Source organism: Castanea sativa, chromosome 9, assembly GCF_040712315.1.
Source record: "Castanea sativa cultivar Marrone di Chiusa Pesio chromosome 9, ASM4071231v1".
Lineage (NCBI taxonomy): Eukaryota > Viridiplantae > Streptophyta > Magnoliopsida > Fagales > Fagaceae > Castanea > Castanea sativa.
Genome location: NC_134021.1, coordinates 2,974,593 through 2,991,104, shown reverse-complemented (window position 1 = coordinate 2,991,104; position 16,512 = coordinate 2,974,593). Strand labels below are relative to the sequence as shown.

General features: G+C 32.6%; 1 protein-coding gene across 1 annotated transcript; it reads right to left on the bottom strand.

Moving 5' to 3' along the window:
• Positions 1-13,129: 13,129 nt before the first annotated feature.
• On the bottom strand, positions 13,130-16,211 carry LOC142610812 (glutathione S-transferase L3-like). The gene is made up of 10 exons (XM_075782755.1): positions 16,121-16,211; positions 15,909-15,983; positions 15,092-15,152; positions 14,796-14,882; positions 14,607-14,705; positions 14,418-14,520; positions 14,253-14,332; positions 13,897-14,004; positions 13,557-13,637; positions 13,130-13,441 (listed from the first exon to the last, which is right to left on the bottom strand). Exons 1-10 carry the CDS (start codon positions 16,129-16,131, stop codon positions 13,430-13,432), a joined length of 717 nt encoding a protein of 238 aa, XP_075638870.1. The 5' UTR covers positions 16,132-16,211; the 3' UTR covers positions 13,130-13,429.
• Between the last annotated feature and the right edge of the window lie 301 nt (positions 16,212-16,512).

Sequence of the window (16,512 nt, the reverse complement as noted above, 5' to 3'; positions counted from 1 at the left end):
TTATATAGGAGTTTTCTCACTGTGGTTCGCGAGCAGTGACGTACTCGAAATGTGACCGTCACGTGTGACGAACACAGAGATAATTATCTAGATGCTGAACTGTGGACTCTCTCTTTGGTCCTTAGTCTTTACCCATTAGATTTGGTTACTTTTCAAGGGTTTGAATTTTTCACGTACGCTGTTTATAAGACTATAAAACTATATATATAACTTATTATTTAAATAAGTATTATGAATAATTTCTTCAATCACAATATAATGAGGTGCAAGAAAATAGTTTCAAAGTGGTTTGGAAATAAACTTTTTTCCTACAAATTTCATCCTTTTTTATTCTTTTTTTTAAGAAAATAAATATATGCAAGAATGTTCAAAGATTTAATTTGTTCATCTTGTTCATGTATGTTTGGTTAAATTTAAACTGTCACTTTATTTTTACTAAAGCTCTTTCTCAAACTTCTTTTAGTCCCTTTTTGTCTGAGGTTATTTTAATGGTGGAATGAGAATTTAAAATTTAGATATCTTTGTTGGAAATACCAAAATATGCTAATTGGTTGTGATGCAAAGCTCTTGGCTCGTCTAAGGTTATTGGTTAAAAGCTTTTTTTGTTGATATTGATCAAAACCATTATTTGACTTTTTTTTTTTTTAATATCTACTTTATAATCCAAATTAGTACGTAAGTTATCTGAAAAGTCATTTTAAACTAAATGTTAATAATAGATTTATTTTTGAAAATTTTTTACACACATTGTAATTAATATATGATCAAAATTTAAAAGGTTAGTCACCCACTAATTTTTTTAATCTTGATAATAATTTAGACAATATGATACATATTGCAAATGCTTAGAAATTAATTATAAGATAAATAGTTATAATTAAATTTATATTTTGATTATTTTATTGCTACAATATCCACAGTCTTATACTACATAATACATTACAATATTCTATCATCCTGTAAATCTTTTATGCTAATCCTATTATTTCATAATTTTTATCTTATTACTAATAATATAAATAAGTAAAAATTATATATCTAATTTTTTAGCAACACAATATTGGTGAAACTTATTTTGTAAGTTCATAAATGAAAATAATTTTATGACAAAGTTTAGCTAAAAAATTGGTTGTAGCCTTAGGCTACAACATTACTTAATAAAATAAGCATTACTACATATTTTAAAAATCTAACCGTTAAATTGCATGTTCTTTACGCTCTTATTGCACATGTCAAAATTTGTGTCAATCGGATATTATTTACTATATGATCTAGAAATTTATATTTTATGTATAATTTTAAACTACAAAAACTTGCAATTTAAAAAATTTATTGATGACATAGCTATTGATTTTTAATTTTCTAGAAATTTTACAAGCATAGAGTATATAAGAAGAAGATGTAATCCAATGGTAAATTTGTCCAAATTCACCTCCAATAAGAAGATATTGAGTAAGGTTGTAGTATAAGGCTACAATCAATTTTGTAGCTAAACTTTGTCCATAATTTTATATCTAATTAACTCAAATAATATTTCAACTATTGATTATTAATTAATAGTATAAATTTGTGAATGGTTATTGATGGGGATAAACTCCAATAATCGTCCATGGAGGTCGTCCAGGGCAAGACCAAGCAATCGAAGGCTGTAAGAACCTCGTCCATGAAGCTCGTCCATGCAGGAGGATGTTTGGATGAGGTTTTGCGTGGTCAAGTTTCACAAGAATCCCGCCATGTCGTCCAAGGTCGTCATGAACCTCATCTATGGAAAGGGTTGTCCATAAAGGAAGGACCTCCCTTAGATGCAAGGTACGCTCGGTTGGAAGTCCTCAGGACGAGGACCCCTGGACGAACCCTAGACACTTAGGAAAATTCTTGAGCGCGTAGTACAACTCTTTATTACACGCATAACTTCCAATAACAGTTAGGGGAGAAATATGTAACTCCCAAGTAGTTGTGGAAGTTATCTCTGAACCCTCACACCTCCTCAAATCCAGGGGAGGTTACAAGTTTGATAACTGTTCTTAGGACACTATATAAACATTCATTCAGACAAAACAAAGGTATGTTTTTTACTTCTCCCAAAAAGTTGAAACTCCAAAAATATAGAGAGAAAACTAACTTTGCCATCGGAGGGTTTTTGGCCGGCGACCCCGGTCACCTTTGATCGCTCTTCTTTCTTTTTCAGGCCATCGAGAGAGCAAGTAGTCCTTTCAAGCCCAAAGCATCTAGCCTACTGATTTTCTTCGCATCATCAGTTATAATCTTAGTCATAGTGATTATTATATATGGAAGATGAATAACTTAATGGCGTAAATGCACTTTTGGTCCCTACATTTTGGCTTTTTCCATTTTAGTCCTTACATTTTCATTTTACCACTTTTAGTTCCTAAACCAATTAACGCGTGACATTTAAGTCCTAACCGTCACCCAACTAACAGAAAAAGCTGACATGGCAAACAGAATTTACTGTTGGTACACTAAAGGCTGACATGGCCAATAAAATAATATTTAAAAATGCTACGTCAGCATAAAATATTAATTAAAAAAGACACATCAGCATCCACACAACCTTTTATTTTTTTTAAATTAATTTATCAATTTAAACAAAATGAAAAAACAATATTAGAACCCAAAATTAGGCGTAAATGCATCTAATTTTTTTTTTTTTAAATTAATCAATCAAATTCAACAAATTAAAAAAGAAAACAGCAGAATTAAAATTCAATACCTAAATTTAGATTTGGGCTCATCTTCAACAAGAACACAATGAACACAAACCCAATTTTAAATATAAGAATCACACACCCAAATTTTCTAGGATTTTCTTGCTCTTTCTTGTCAACCAAAAACAAAAACACAAACCTGGCAATTGATCTTTCTTGTCAACCAAACACAAGAAAATAAACACAAACCCAAACTCCAACAAGAATTCAGTTTCGGAGATAAGCTTCCAGATCCATTCGATCAAATAACAATCACATGATGGAATACAATTTCTTCTCAACGATGTCTTTGGACCTTGTAGTGGCGGTGGCAGATCGGACCCACCACCACTTCCACTGGTAATAACCCATTACTCTCTTTTGCTCTATCACTCATTTCACTCCTCACTTTCTTCACATTCCACCTCTCACGGCTCCTCTTCTCTGCTTCTCTCTCACTTGTCTCCTCGCCCTATCCCCATTCCCCTGCTTACCCTTTTGAGCTCTTTCTCGGCCTCGTCCGATTCTTTCTCGTTTCGTACTCTTTGGCTTCGATATCGCCGAATTTTTGGACCCAGGCTAAGGTTTCTCTGAGCTTTGTGTTGTTTGTGGTGGCTTGTGCTGTGTCTGGGTTTATGGGGTTAGTGTCTGTATTATGGTTCTAATTTTGTTTTTTTTACATTTTGTTTAAATTGATAAATTAATTTAAAAAAATCAAAGGTTGTGTGGATGCTGACGTGTCTTTTTTAATTACTATTTTATACTGACGTGGCATTTTTAAATATTATTTTATTAACCATGTTAGCCTTTAGTGTACCAACAGTAAACTCTGTTTACCATGTCAGCTTTTTTAGTTAGTTGGGTGATGATAAGGTCTTAAATGTCACGCATTAATTGGTTTAGGGATTAAAAGTGGTAAAATGAAAATGTAAGGACCAAAATGGGAAAAAAAAAAAAAAAAAACCAAAATGTAGGGACCAAAAGTGCATTTACGCCTAACTTAATTAAGTAGCTTGCAAACAAGCTCAAATTTGTACAACAAGAAAATAAACCAAACTTGAAAATATTTTTAAATATTATTTTATTAGCCATGTCAGCCTTTAGTGTACCAACAGTAAACTCTGTTTACCATGTCAGCTTTTTTAGTTAGTTGGGTGACGATAAGATCTTAAATATCACGCATTAATTGGTTTAGGGGCTAAAAGTGGTAAAATGAAAATGTAAGGACCAAAATAGAAAAAAAAAAAAAAAAAAAAAAAAAAAAAAAACCAAAATGTAGGGACCAAAAGTGCATTTACGCCTAACTTAATTAAGTAGCTTGCAAACAAGCTCAAATTTGTACAACAAGAAAATAAACCAAACTTGAAAATATACCATAGTTTCATGATGAGATTAAACTCGGCTCATGTTCAAAATAAAATTAAATGAACAATTTTGAATTTTTAATATTTTGTTTGGTCATTTATAGCCTACCAATCGTATTATAATTTTTAGGCCAAAATGCAAAATTCAACCTCTAAATTTCACCACGTTTCATTTCTTTCTTCTAAGTTTACATTCGATTATTTCAATCCTCTAAGTTTACATTTGGCTTGATTTTAAAATTTAATTAATTATTTTAATTTAAAAAAAGGTTAATTAAAACCAAAAACCAGAAAGCATAGCTGTCTTATAGCCTCTCATTTCTCCCCCGCTCCTTCCAATATCACAACTTTTTGCTTCTCAATCTCCCCTTCAAGTTCCTTTGCTCTTGATTGCAACTCCTCCACCAATTTATGTGCCCCATCCATTCCAGTCATAAGCTACACTTGTTCTACTAAGGTTATTTTTGGTTTTTTTTAATTAACTTTTTTTTTTAATTGAAAAATAAATAATTAAATAAAAAATAATTTTTAAAATTGTTAGGACATATGTGTTTCACATGTTAGGAACATATGTCACTATTTTATGTAATTGACTAATCCTTTGACAAAACGCACTTTACTTGTATTTGAGTAGATCTAGGATACGTTTAATGCTTCAAGAAACCTTGTTTCAAGACCAAGTGTTAAAGCCATGCAAGTCTGTCCAAGATTCAAGTGTGAAAAGTGTTATTCATTAAAGTTCGACAACTAGCATCTATCGAGCCTTGAAGAGCTGTTCTAGCCCGTGGCTCGATAGCAGCTCGACAGATAGGGTATCTGTCGAGGTTTATGAAACTCAGTTTTTCTGGACTTTTTCATCCAATCTGTGTGTATGTGTTTAGATTTTCTTTTCTCACAACCCTAAACATATATAAGGATTATTTTAAGGACCGTAACAGGTTCACAGCAGAAAGCACAATTGCACAAGAGCATAATTCATAAAGTGTGACCGGAAACCAAGTTTGCCATAGTTCTTGAGAAGCTACTGTGTTTGTACACCATATGGTTTTGCGGCCAGGCAACTTCGTGATCTTCATATGTTGAAGAACAGAAGAACTTTGCAGCCAACCTCCTTCTCTAGTTGGTGATTAAAGTCGCGTACTAGGATCCATGCAATTGGTTAGTCACGTACTGGGAGCTGTGCATTCAAAGGAAAGATTGTCACCACAGAACAAGTCTAATTGGGTATTGGGGTAAGGGTTCAACTGTAGGTTGATATAAGGTACTGGAATTCCTTATAATTAAAGTGCGGAATATAAAAAACACAAAGATATGATGACCCAGGAAAACCAAACTAGTAAAAAATCTGGGGAGGATTTAATTTAGCTATCCTCAAGGTAAACCTGAATCCACTATGAAAGAATCAAAGTTTGTACAAAGCGACTTAGACCACTAACATCCTATTGCTACCGACCAGTAGAAAACTTACTGACACGACCATGTGCAAGCTGCGAGACCACGGACTCCTTCTTTCTTGGATTCTCCAGCAAGTACAAGCACTTCCGCTTGTGTATCTTTAAACTCTTATGGCAACAACTGAATGATCATCAAGCTATTGAAGCAATCTCCTTCTTGATAATCCTAAGCTTGTGTGAAGGCAAGCACTTCTCAGATCTCACAAGAGATTCACACAAACAACAATATGAGCAACCTCCAAAACATAAAACTCTACAAGTCATATGGGCTTAGGGCTGAGTTGGAAATTCTGCAGAAAAAAATAATATGCACGACTTTCGATCGGTCGAGTCAGGACCGGGGGCCATCGATCAAGTCAGGCATAAATGCACAGTAACTTCTGCAGTTAACTCGATTCCAACTTTACATGAATGACATATATTGAGCAAGTCTAAAACACGACTAAACACCTGTTTTAATCATGGTTTGCCAACAATACACATTAGAGTTCTAATACATTAGTTCTTAAGTACTTAGAACCTAACACTTTGTACAAAAGAGGAAGCAACTATTAGTATATATAGTTTTGGGTAAACTACATATTCGGTCTCTATCCTTTATATCATATTTTAATTAAGATCCTAACCTTTCAATTGTGTCAATTTGGTCTCTAATCTTTTAGTGTCGTGTTAATTTAGTCTCCAGTAGATTTTTTATTTTGGTCATTTGTCACATTAGCAATTTCAATCCAAGAGATAGCAGTGACTAAATTGACACAGCACTGAAAGGTTAAGGACTAAATTGAAATATAGTATAAATTATAGAAACCAAATACGTAGTTTACCCTATAGTTTTTAATAAATACATATTATAGCAATTCTTTTTTGGTAAAAAGAAAATGCATAGGGGGAAAGGGCAATCCCTCGCACCCAGGGCAACTAGAAAAAGATAAACACCTACACATTCACTAGTGAGGGGACACTTAACTTCAAGACCAAAGTCTTGTTAACCCAAATCCCTTACCACTAGGCCACCTACCACGTTGGCCATAGCATAACATTTGTAATCTAGCTTGTATTTCCACTTCCTCTGTTTCTGACTTACCAAAATAAAAACCTCCTCTGTATTCGTGTGTTTTGTGCTGAATGATAGTAACACCTCCTTATAAGTAAAAGATTTTATTTATTTATTTTTGCTGTCAATAGTAAAAGAATATTTATATGGAACAAATCTAAATAGTCATTACTAAACTGCATGGTGATTCTTTTGTGGTTGCCTGTCAGTTTATGTAAGTTATACTGCAGGGTGATTCTTTTTACGGGATTTTATTTTATATATGATTTTAGCTTAGTTTTATGGCCTCGAAGAAATTATTATACCTTTAAAAAAGTGATAGCTTTAAAACTTTGTATTTCAAATAAATAAATAAAACATTTTATTTCAAATTTTTAGATGGAAAAGAAAAACTTGAGGCGCAAACGGACTTAAATGTGGGCAAAATATGGTTCACACTTCACATCTCTTTTAGCTTTAGGAATCTCTTACCAAATACTGTTCCCTTATTTTATTTTTTTTATGAAGTTATTAACTTATTTATTTATGTACAAATTTTTAAATTAATTTTTATTTATTATTATACTTTTACTCGTTAGAATGAGATTTCATCTCAACACACTTTTTGAGATTTTGAGAAGAATTGCTCTTTGGAAAGCATACTACGGTGCAAGTTGTGAGATATATCTTATAAATGGAATTCTTATTCATGAGTCAACACACACACACACAAAAGGTCTTAAAAGCACCTTTATATAAAGAAAACTCATCCTTTGAACACTCCAATAGTAGTTTAGTTAATTGATGTAAGTGACCATTTTTGTCCTCAAGAAGGTGATAAAGAAACTCTTAGTTCTAATTCTAAAGTACCATATTTTAATAAAATCAGTGGTTTGATGTATCTTGTGAATTGCATAAGATCTGACATTACCTTCTTGATCAAATTACTAGCAATGTATTGTTAAGTATCAACAGTGGGATTTTCAAATATTAACTCAATAAAAATTATTAGGTGGTGTAATATACTTGAAGTTACATTCATTGAGTGTGAGAATATTTGTAGTGTTGGAAAAATTTAGTATCAAAAAGTTTCTATCATAATTGTGAATTTCCATGTATTTTAATTTCATTTCAATTGTAATTTCATCAAATCATTGAGGTTCAAGTCCAAAAGAAAGACTTCAAGTGCTACAAAAGGAATCTTAATTAATTGAGACACAATGTGTCACGAGAAATTTTGAGCAAGACAGTTAGATTTGAAAATTAGTTACACAAAACAATTCACCTAAAATTCACCTGAAACTTGGTTGAGCGAGTTTGCCTAGGAATTTCAATTTTGATTTTCCCAAATTTTTTTAGCCAACCAACCCTTATTTGTGACTTGTATAAGAGCAAATAATAATCTCTAAATTGACTTGCAATTGAGAGGAGATTTCATCCAAACACCTTGATAATTCATGAGTGCATTTGATTGTTGCTAGAAACCATAAAGGCAAATCATCAAATCTTCAAGTAGCCTTGAAATATCTAAGAGATTGGGATTTGATGTGGCAATTGACTTGCATAACCTAGATGTCAAGAGCGGAGCGCTTGAATACAAATATCTTACTCATTCAAGAGATCTTGTAAGTAGTATTTTATCACAACTATTTTCGTAGTAAATTCGATTTTAGAACATGGTCTATAAGGGTTTTTTCTTTTCATCAATATATTGCTTGATACTGTGCATTTTTTGTGGGTGATTGTGGGTTTATGGTTGTGTTCATATATCCATGAAATCGGTTAATCAACTACTCGAACCATAGTTAAAGAATTTGATAAAATTAGTAATAAGTTGTGCTAGGGATCTGCATAAGCCTTCTTCAAGGTGTAAGCACACACACAAATGCATAATTTAAACAAGAGGGTTTTGATTCTCACACATTAATTTCCTGTTTCACATATCTTTTTTCACATACACTTTTATGTGTTAAAATGTAGATGTTTGAGCATTTTAATATTAAATAATTAAAATGAATAAATGTTACAATATAAATGTAAAGATATGGGAGTGAATATGGAAGATGAGGAGTTAGTGAAAATGTTTAATCCCACATTGAAAATGAGAGAGACTATTTTATTCTTTTTAATTGTGGTAATGAATGGGCTAACATGAATTGTCTCAGATATTGGCTAGATACGTGTGCAGGGGGGAGGTGAAGGGTGGAGGTATCAAAAATGGAAATGAATCAGCCTCTTGGTCCTCCTACTTGACAGCCCATTCAGAGTAATTACTATATCCATTGGTGAGTAAATTGCCCGAATTAAGACTCCATTTTTATTATGGAAAATGAAGAGCCATTAACCCACTTAATGAACTATCCGTTTGGACCTTTTCATTCTTCAAAAACTCCTTATCTCCATTAATTGTGTAACTCCAGCCCATCAGATTAATATCCAACCATTAACCTTGTAACACCCACTACATCATCATAATGGACCTAATAAATCAAATTAATTTGGGTAGTAATTTTGTGAGGCCCATTGAGCCTATAAATAGACTCATTCAAACCGAATCCAAGTTACTGCAGAATACAAAAAAAAAAAAAAAAAAAATAGAGAGGTTCTTGGCAAGGAAGGGTGTTCTTTCTGGTGAAGTTTTGGGCTTGAACACTTTGTGCAAAAGTTGTTCTAGCCATACAACACTTGTTGGGTTGTTGTATCTTGGGGGAGACAAGTTAAAGACGGTCTGCACCGGTTACAAAGTTTAGCCAACTAAGGGCTTGAATCTCCTTAAAGAGAGCAAGTGCCACGCCTTAGTCCAAATAGCGTTGTGTAATTTCTCTCTTCAAATTAATAAAATTCAGAAGTATTATTCAATTTCTCTTTGTGTTATTCCCATTATCATTGTGTTTGCACCAACAATAAATGTTTAAATTTAATGTTGAGAATAATAAAGTATCTACCAATTTAGTTTATATGCTTTCTTCTATTAATTTTTGGCATGCCGCGCCTCAGTCCAAATAGCGTTATTTAATTTCTCTCTTCAAATTAATAAAATTCAGAAGTATTATTCAATTTCTCTTTGTGTTATTTCCATTATCATTGTGTTTGCATCAACAATAAATGTTTAAATTTAATGTTGAGAATAATAAAGTATCTACCAATTTAGTTTATATGCTTTCTTCTATTAATTTTTGGCATGCTCGTTTGTGTCATATAAATAGTAGATATGTGGGAATCATGAGTAGTTTAGGATTGATTCCAAGATTGTCAAAATATTTTGACAAATGTGAAACTTGTAGTCAAGCTAAGATTACAAAAAGGCCTTATAAAAGTGTTGTAAGAAATACCGAATTACATGAGTTAATTTACTCTGATTTATGTGAATTTAACGGAATTTTAACTCATGGAGGAAATAGATATATTATCAATTTTATTGATGATTTCTCAAAAATATACAACTATTTATTTGTTGAAAAATAAAAGTGACGCTATTGAAAAATTTCAAGATTTTTTAAAATAAGTTGAAAATCAATTCGGTAAAAAAATAAAAAGAATAAGAAGTGATAGAGGCCGTGAGTATGAATCAAGTGCATTCAACTCATTTGTTCAGTCTTTGAGAATTATCCATGAAACTACTGCACCATATTCACCTGCTTTTAATGGTGTGGCTGAAAGAAAAAATAGAACTTTAATTGAGTTAACAAATGTCATGTTAATTGAATCTAGTGCACCTTTACATTTTTTGGGCGAAGCTATTTTAACTGCATGTCATGTTTTGAATAGGGTGCCACATAAAAAGTTACACCACACCTTTTAAGATGTGGAAAGGACATAAGCAAAATTTGGGATATCTGAGAATTTGGGGTTGTCTTGCTTATGTAAGGCTTACTGGCCCTAAAATGCCTAAATTAGGTATAAGAGCTACTACATGTGCTTTTCTTGGTTATGCGATTAATAGTGCAGCCTATAGATTTTTTGATCTTAAAAACAAACTAATTTTTGAATTTGGTGATGCAATTTTTCATGAAGAAAAATTTCCTTTTAAATTGAAAAATAGTAGGGGTAAAAAAAATATTTTGTCACAACCTAGTTCTTCTACTTCACATCTACAAAATCAAGAAAATTTTGAAATGGAACCTAGAAGAAGTAAAAAAGCTAGAGTTGAAAATGATTTTGGTCCTGATTATTATGCTTTTAACATTGAGGAAAATCCCCAAAATTTAAAAGAGACTTTAACATTACCTGATGCTATATTGGAAAGAGGCTGTAAATCATGAGATGGAATCTCTAATTTCTAATAGAACTTGGAAATTAATAGATCTTTCACCGAGTTGTAAGACCATAGGTTGTAAATGGGTCCTTAGAAAAAAGTTGAAACTGGATGGATCAATAGATAAGTTTAAAGCTAGACTTGTTGCAAAACAAAAGGCTTTAAACAAAAAGTTGATCTTAATTTCTTTGATTCATTTTCTCTGGTAACAAGAATTACATCTATTAGATTGTTAATTGCTATTGCTGCAATTTTTTATTTGAAAATTCATCAAATGTATGTAAAAATTTGCTTTTCTAAATGGGGACCTAGAGGAAGAGATTTATATGAATCAACCTGAAGGCTTTGTAGAGTCTGGACAAAAAAGCAAAATATGTAAGCTAACTAAATCCATATATGGCTTAAAACAAGCACCTAAGTAATGGCATGAAAAGTTTGATTCTTGCATGATTGAGAATGGTTATAAATCAAATGAATTTGATAAATGTATTTATTCTAAATCATGGAATAATTTACATGTTATTATTAGCCTCTATGTAGATAATATGTTGATTTTTGGCTCAAATATGCATGTTATAAATGAGACAAAAAATATGCTTAAAAGCCATTTTGACATGAAAGATCTTGGTGATGCTAATTTTATTTTGGGCATGAAAATTACAAAAGCATGTGATGGAATATATCTTGATCAATCACATTATGTTGAGAAAATATTGAGAATATATAATTTCCATGATCACAAAAGTGTAGCTACTCCTTTTGATTCTAGTGTTCATTTATTTCCTGTGAATAATGATGATAAGATTTTTAATCAAAAGGATTATGCTAGTATCATTGGTAGTTTGCGTTATGTTACAGATTGCACTAGACCTGACATTGCATATGCAGTAGAAGTGCTAAGCAGATTTACTAGCAAGTCTAATAAAGATCATTGGCTAGCTATTGAGCGAGTTATGAGATATTTAATTGGTACAAAAACTATGGCTTATTTTATAAAAAGTACCCTGCTGTGATTAAAGCTTTTAGTGATGCCAATTAGAATACTTTGTCAGGTGATTCTCTCTCTACCACTGGTTATATTTTTACCTTAGGTGGTGGTGCTATTTGTTGGAAATCTAAAAAGCAAACAATAATTGTTAATTCAACAATGGAAGCTGAATTAATAGTATTAGCTTCAGCTAGTTTAGAGACAAATTGGCTTAGAGATTTGTTATATAAAATTTCACTTTGGAAAAAGCCAATTCCACCTATATTAATTTATTGTGATAGCACTGTCACAATTGGTAGAGTTAAAAACCGTTACTACAATGGTAAATTCAGACCTATAAGAAAAAAGCACAGTACCATGCGATCTTATTTGAGTAGTGGTATCATAACTGTGGATTATATTAAATCTAATTATAATCTTGTGATCCATTTACCAAGGCCTTGGCAAAAGATAGAGTCTGGAATACATCGAGGGGGATGGGACTAAAGTCCATAGAATCATGAGCTATGTATGAGGATACCCAACTTAAGGACCAAAGATCTTGAGAATTGGATTCAATGGAAAAAACGAATCATACGATGGTCGTAAGAAATGCACAATTTTTTTTTAAGTATTTATTTTGTAAATAATTTTTCAATTGTTCATCCCTATGATGTAAGTGCATTTATCCTGTAATGTGGAGAAGTTGAGTAAAAAAAACTCTTAATGAAATTTGTAGCTCGTATGAGTGGGGTGTCAGAATTACAAGAGCACCCTTGACAAAATTTCACCTTTGTGAGTGTGGGGGTGGGGCTGCTCCCTATAAGATTTGGACTTGATCTCAAGTACACTCATGAAACCAGGATCAGCACATGGCCGTAAAGTGCTAGCTATAAAAGCTCATGTCAACACTTGGGTTGTTATATGTAAGCAGTGATGCTTAATTTCCTTAAAGCAGTCCTAGTTCAAGTCAGAAACCACTACGACTCTGGAGCTGAGATCGTTGTTTTACTAAGTGAAGGTTCAATGCAGAGCACACCTTCATGATGCATGGTAACCCATCTTTGCCTGGTAATCTCTCCTTAAATAAAATTTAATATTAAAATAAGTGGGGGATTGTTTGAGCATTTTAATATTAAATAATTAAAATGAATAAATGTAAAAATATGGGAGTGAATATGAAAAATAAGGAGTTAGTGAAAGTGTTCAATCCCACGTTGAAAAGGAGAGAGACTATTTTATTCTTTTTAATTACGGTGATTAATGAGCTAACATGAATTATCACAGATATTGGGCTAGATACGTGCGCGAGGGAGAGCTGAAGGGTAAAAGTATCAAAAATGGAAATGAATCAGCCAATTCAGAAGTATTATTTAGTTAAACGAATATGTTTCCTAAACATAAACAATATTTTTTTTAAGGATTGTTCTGGACCGAATGACTAATATTTATTTAAGCAATTCATACATGCTGATCAGACGCCGTCTATATCTTCAACTAGTACGTACATACGTAAGACATGATATACTAAGAAACATTATAATAAGGCAGAAAGCCATTTAATTCTTCAACAAAAGAAAAAAAAATAAAAAAAATAAAACACAGCCACTTATTTCACTAATGAACGTCCAATGGAACTGTGCTGGTATGTTCAGTGCTTAGCCTGAGGAAGAAAATTAGATTAAAGAGTGGTTAGCAGAAAATACACTTGCAGAAAGTAAGTATAAAAAAGCTTCAACGAAATCAAAGTCATAATTCCATGACTAAATGATTAGTACCAAAAAGCGGGCACTGAATAATTCAACGATCACTTTGGGGTCCGTCTTTGTTGGCTTATAAGCATCAATCTTGTTCACCTCCTGTACAAGGGTTAACAAGAACAATTACCATTCAAGAACCAAGAGCTCTGATACATTAGGAACTCATGCCTCCATCAGAGCCATGTTTAAAGTCAAAAGAATATAAAAATATATAGCATTTGCATGTGTGCTCCACCGTAAAGATTAATGACTAAAATGAATTAGCTAGTAACTAAATGGGGGAGATAATTAATTTACAACTTGTAAATCTTACTAGAACTCGCAATTGCCACGAAACATCATATGTGTTTTAATTTACCTCAATCCACTTAGTAAGTTTAGGCCTTCCTGCGGTGATGTCATAATTCCACACTCCTGAAAGGAAGGCTTGGAATTTTTCAACAAACGGGATGTAAGCTATGTCCACCTGAAGATCACAAAGTTTCACTCAAAAATCAGAGGAATTGTAGAAAATATCCTTTAATAATCATATTACAGGTTTCCACTTCCCATATTTATATATAACTATACATAATCATTGCCTAGAGCATAGGTAAAATAAAATTTGAATCTTTAATATGTTTAAAGAGAATGTACCAAGGTCAATATATACACGAAAGGCACACAACACAGCACCAACGAAAGATCAAAATCATAGTTGAGAATTCGACTTACCAAACTGAGCTCATGGCCAAGGAAGAAAGGCCCATCATTAAATTTATGAAGAGCATTCTCTAGGTGGTCAAAAGCAGGGCCTGATGCAAGTTTAAGGTTTTAGTGAGCCTGGCTTCTATACAAAATGGTGTAAAGACTCAAGAGGCAGCAAGTTTTAAGTCTTACCAGCTTCTTTGACAGTGTCTCCTTTGAATGATGTGAACACTATCTTGTTGAAGGTATCACTGTAGGTTATCAGTTCTTCAGCAAACTCTTTTTTAGCAGGATCCTACAGTCATGTCATAACTTTAGAGTCAAATTTCAAGAGAGGTACAGAGCTTTTATGAAGGGCCCAATGAATTATGCAAATCTTACTTTGGGTTGAAGAGAAGGTCCTTCAAAGTTGCTGTCTACATATTTAATCAAATCAAGGCTCTCCCCAATGATTTTGCCATTGTGTTCCAATGCGGGTACCTGATAATATATTAAAAAAAAAATGATAATCAATCAAGAAATTCAAGCTGCTCAATGAAGTAGCATAAGATAGGCATTTAAAAGCATCACCTTGTTTTCATGGTAGACTTTCTCTTTGTACCAAGCAGGCCTGTTCTGAAGGTCAATTGGAACTAATTTAATCTTGTCATGTAATCCCTGCAACTCAAATATACATCAACTTAGATAGTAAGTAACAAAAAAACCCCAAGAAAGGAGAAGGACAGATGATCCCAGAAGGGCTAAAGGGTCTGTCTCTTAATTGAAATTATAAGCTAGAAAATCAGTATTGAACAACTTAAGTTGAAGTCTATAAACAAATTAATTAAGAAATGAGAACAAGGAGGACAAAAAGTGATGAAAATAACCTTATAGTTCCTGAGGATCCACACACGCTGTGCAAACGGGCATATATAAGAGACGTACAACCTTCAAAAAATGGTCCAAGTTCATTTTGGCATACAAGGTAAAGGTATAAAAATAAAATCCTAAACAAAGGACATAATAAAACTAAAGAAAGTGATTTCGAACAAAAACAAAAACACTAATGATAGTGAATATCTGACAAATAAAATATTATAAAAATAAAAATAATAAATAAAAAGCATTGGTGTGTACTGTATGTGTCACGTCAGCTGAAATCATGATTTTAATTATTAAATTGTGAAATCACTTCGCTTTTTCATAATTATGACTAAAATAATGTTTGAAAACAAGATTATTAAAGTTGTGTACAGATTTGTGCAAAGATGTGTATAACAAATAAGAAAATATTTAGGTAGTCTCGGAGTATGGATAAATGGTACTCTCTCTTCTCACATTCATGGTAGACCCTAACATGAGTTTAACAAGTGAACCTCATCATGAATAAGAGAGAATGGAGCATCATTCTTCGTGCTGTGAGAGTGCCTAAGAATTATTCAAACAAATTGTGCACAGATTATTAAAGTTGTGTACAGATTTGTGCAAAGATGTGTATAACAAATAAGAAAATATTTAGGTAGTCTCAGAGTATGGATAAATGATACTCTCTCGTTTTACATTCATGGTAGACCCTAATATGAATTTAACAAGTGAACCTCATCATGAATAAGAGAGAATGAAGCATCATTCTTCGTGTTGTGAGTGTCTAAGAATTATTCAAACAAATGTTAACAACAACAAAAAAGGGAAAGAAGAGTGAACCTTGTGGTTCCATCAAAGAGAGGAGGTTGTTCAGAAGTGGCATCCAAAGGTGTGGGAAGATGCTCGTTCACGATCCTGCACAACCCACATAACAACGTAAGTAAAAACAATCTCACTATTTACCAAAAAATTCAGAGAACCCCAAGTGAACAACAACAAAACAGTAGAAAAAATGGAAAATTCTTGGTGATTTCGAAGTCCAAGACACTTACGCAGCTGCCATTGATGATGTTTTTGTTGTTGTTGTTGTTGTTCGGAGAGTTCTGAGGTTTAGTTTATAATCTTTCTAATCTGATGCTGAATGTGATTTATGGTTCACCGATCTACCATATTTATAGGAGTTTTCTCACGTGATTCTTTGAAGTCGCGAGCAGTGACGAACTCCAAATGTGACTGCCACGTGGGAACGAAGACAGAGTTAATCATATAGATGCTGGAATTGTGGGCAGGTTCATGGTAAGGTTCAAATTTGATTCTTCTCTTTGGTCTTTACCCATTTGATCTGATTACTTTTTAACGGTTTGACTTTTTATGTAAGTTGTTTGTTAAGACTAAAACTATATTATATACTAGTCTCATCACACATATTCTGCACTCTTTTTTT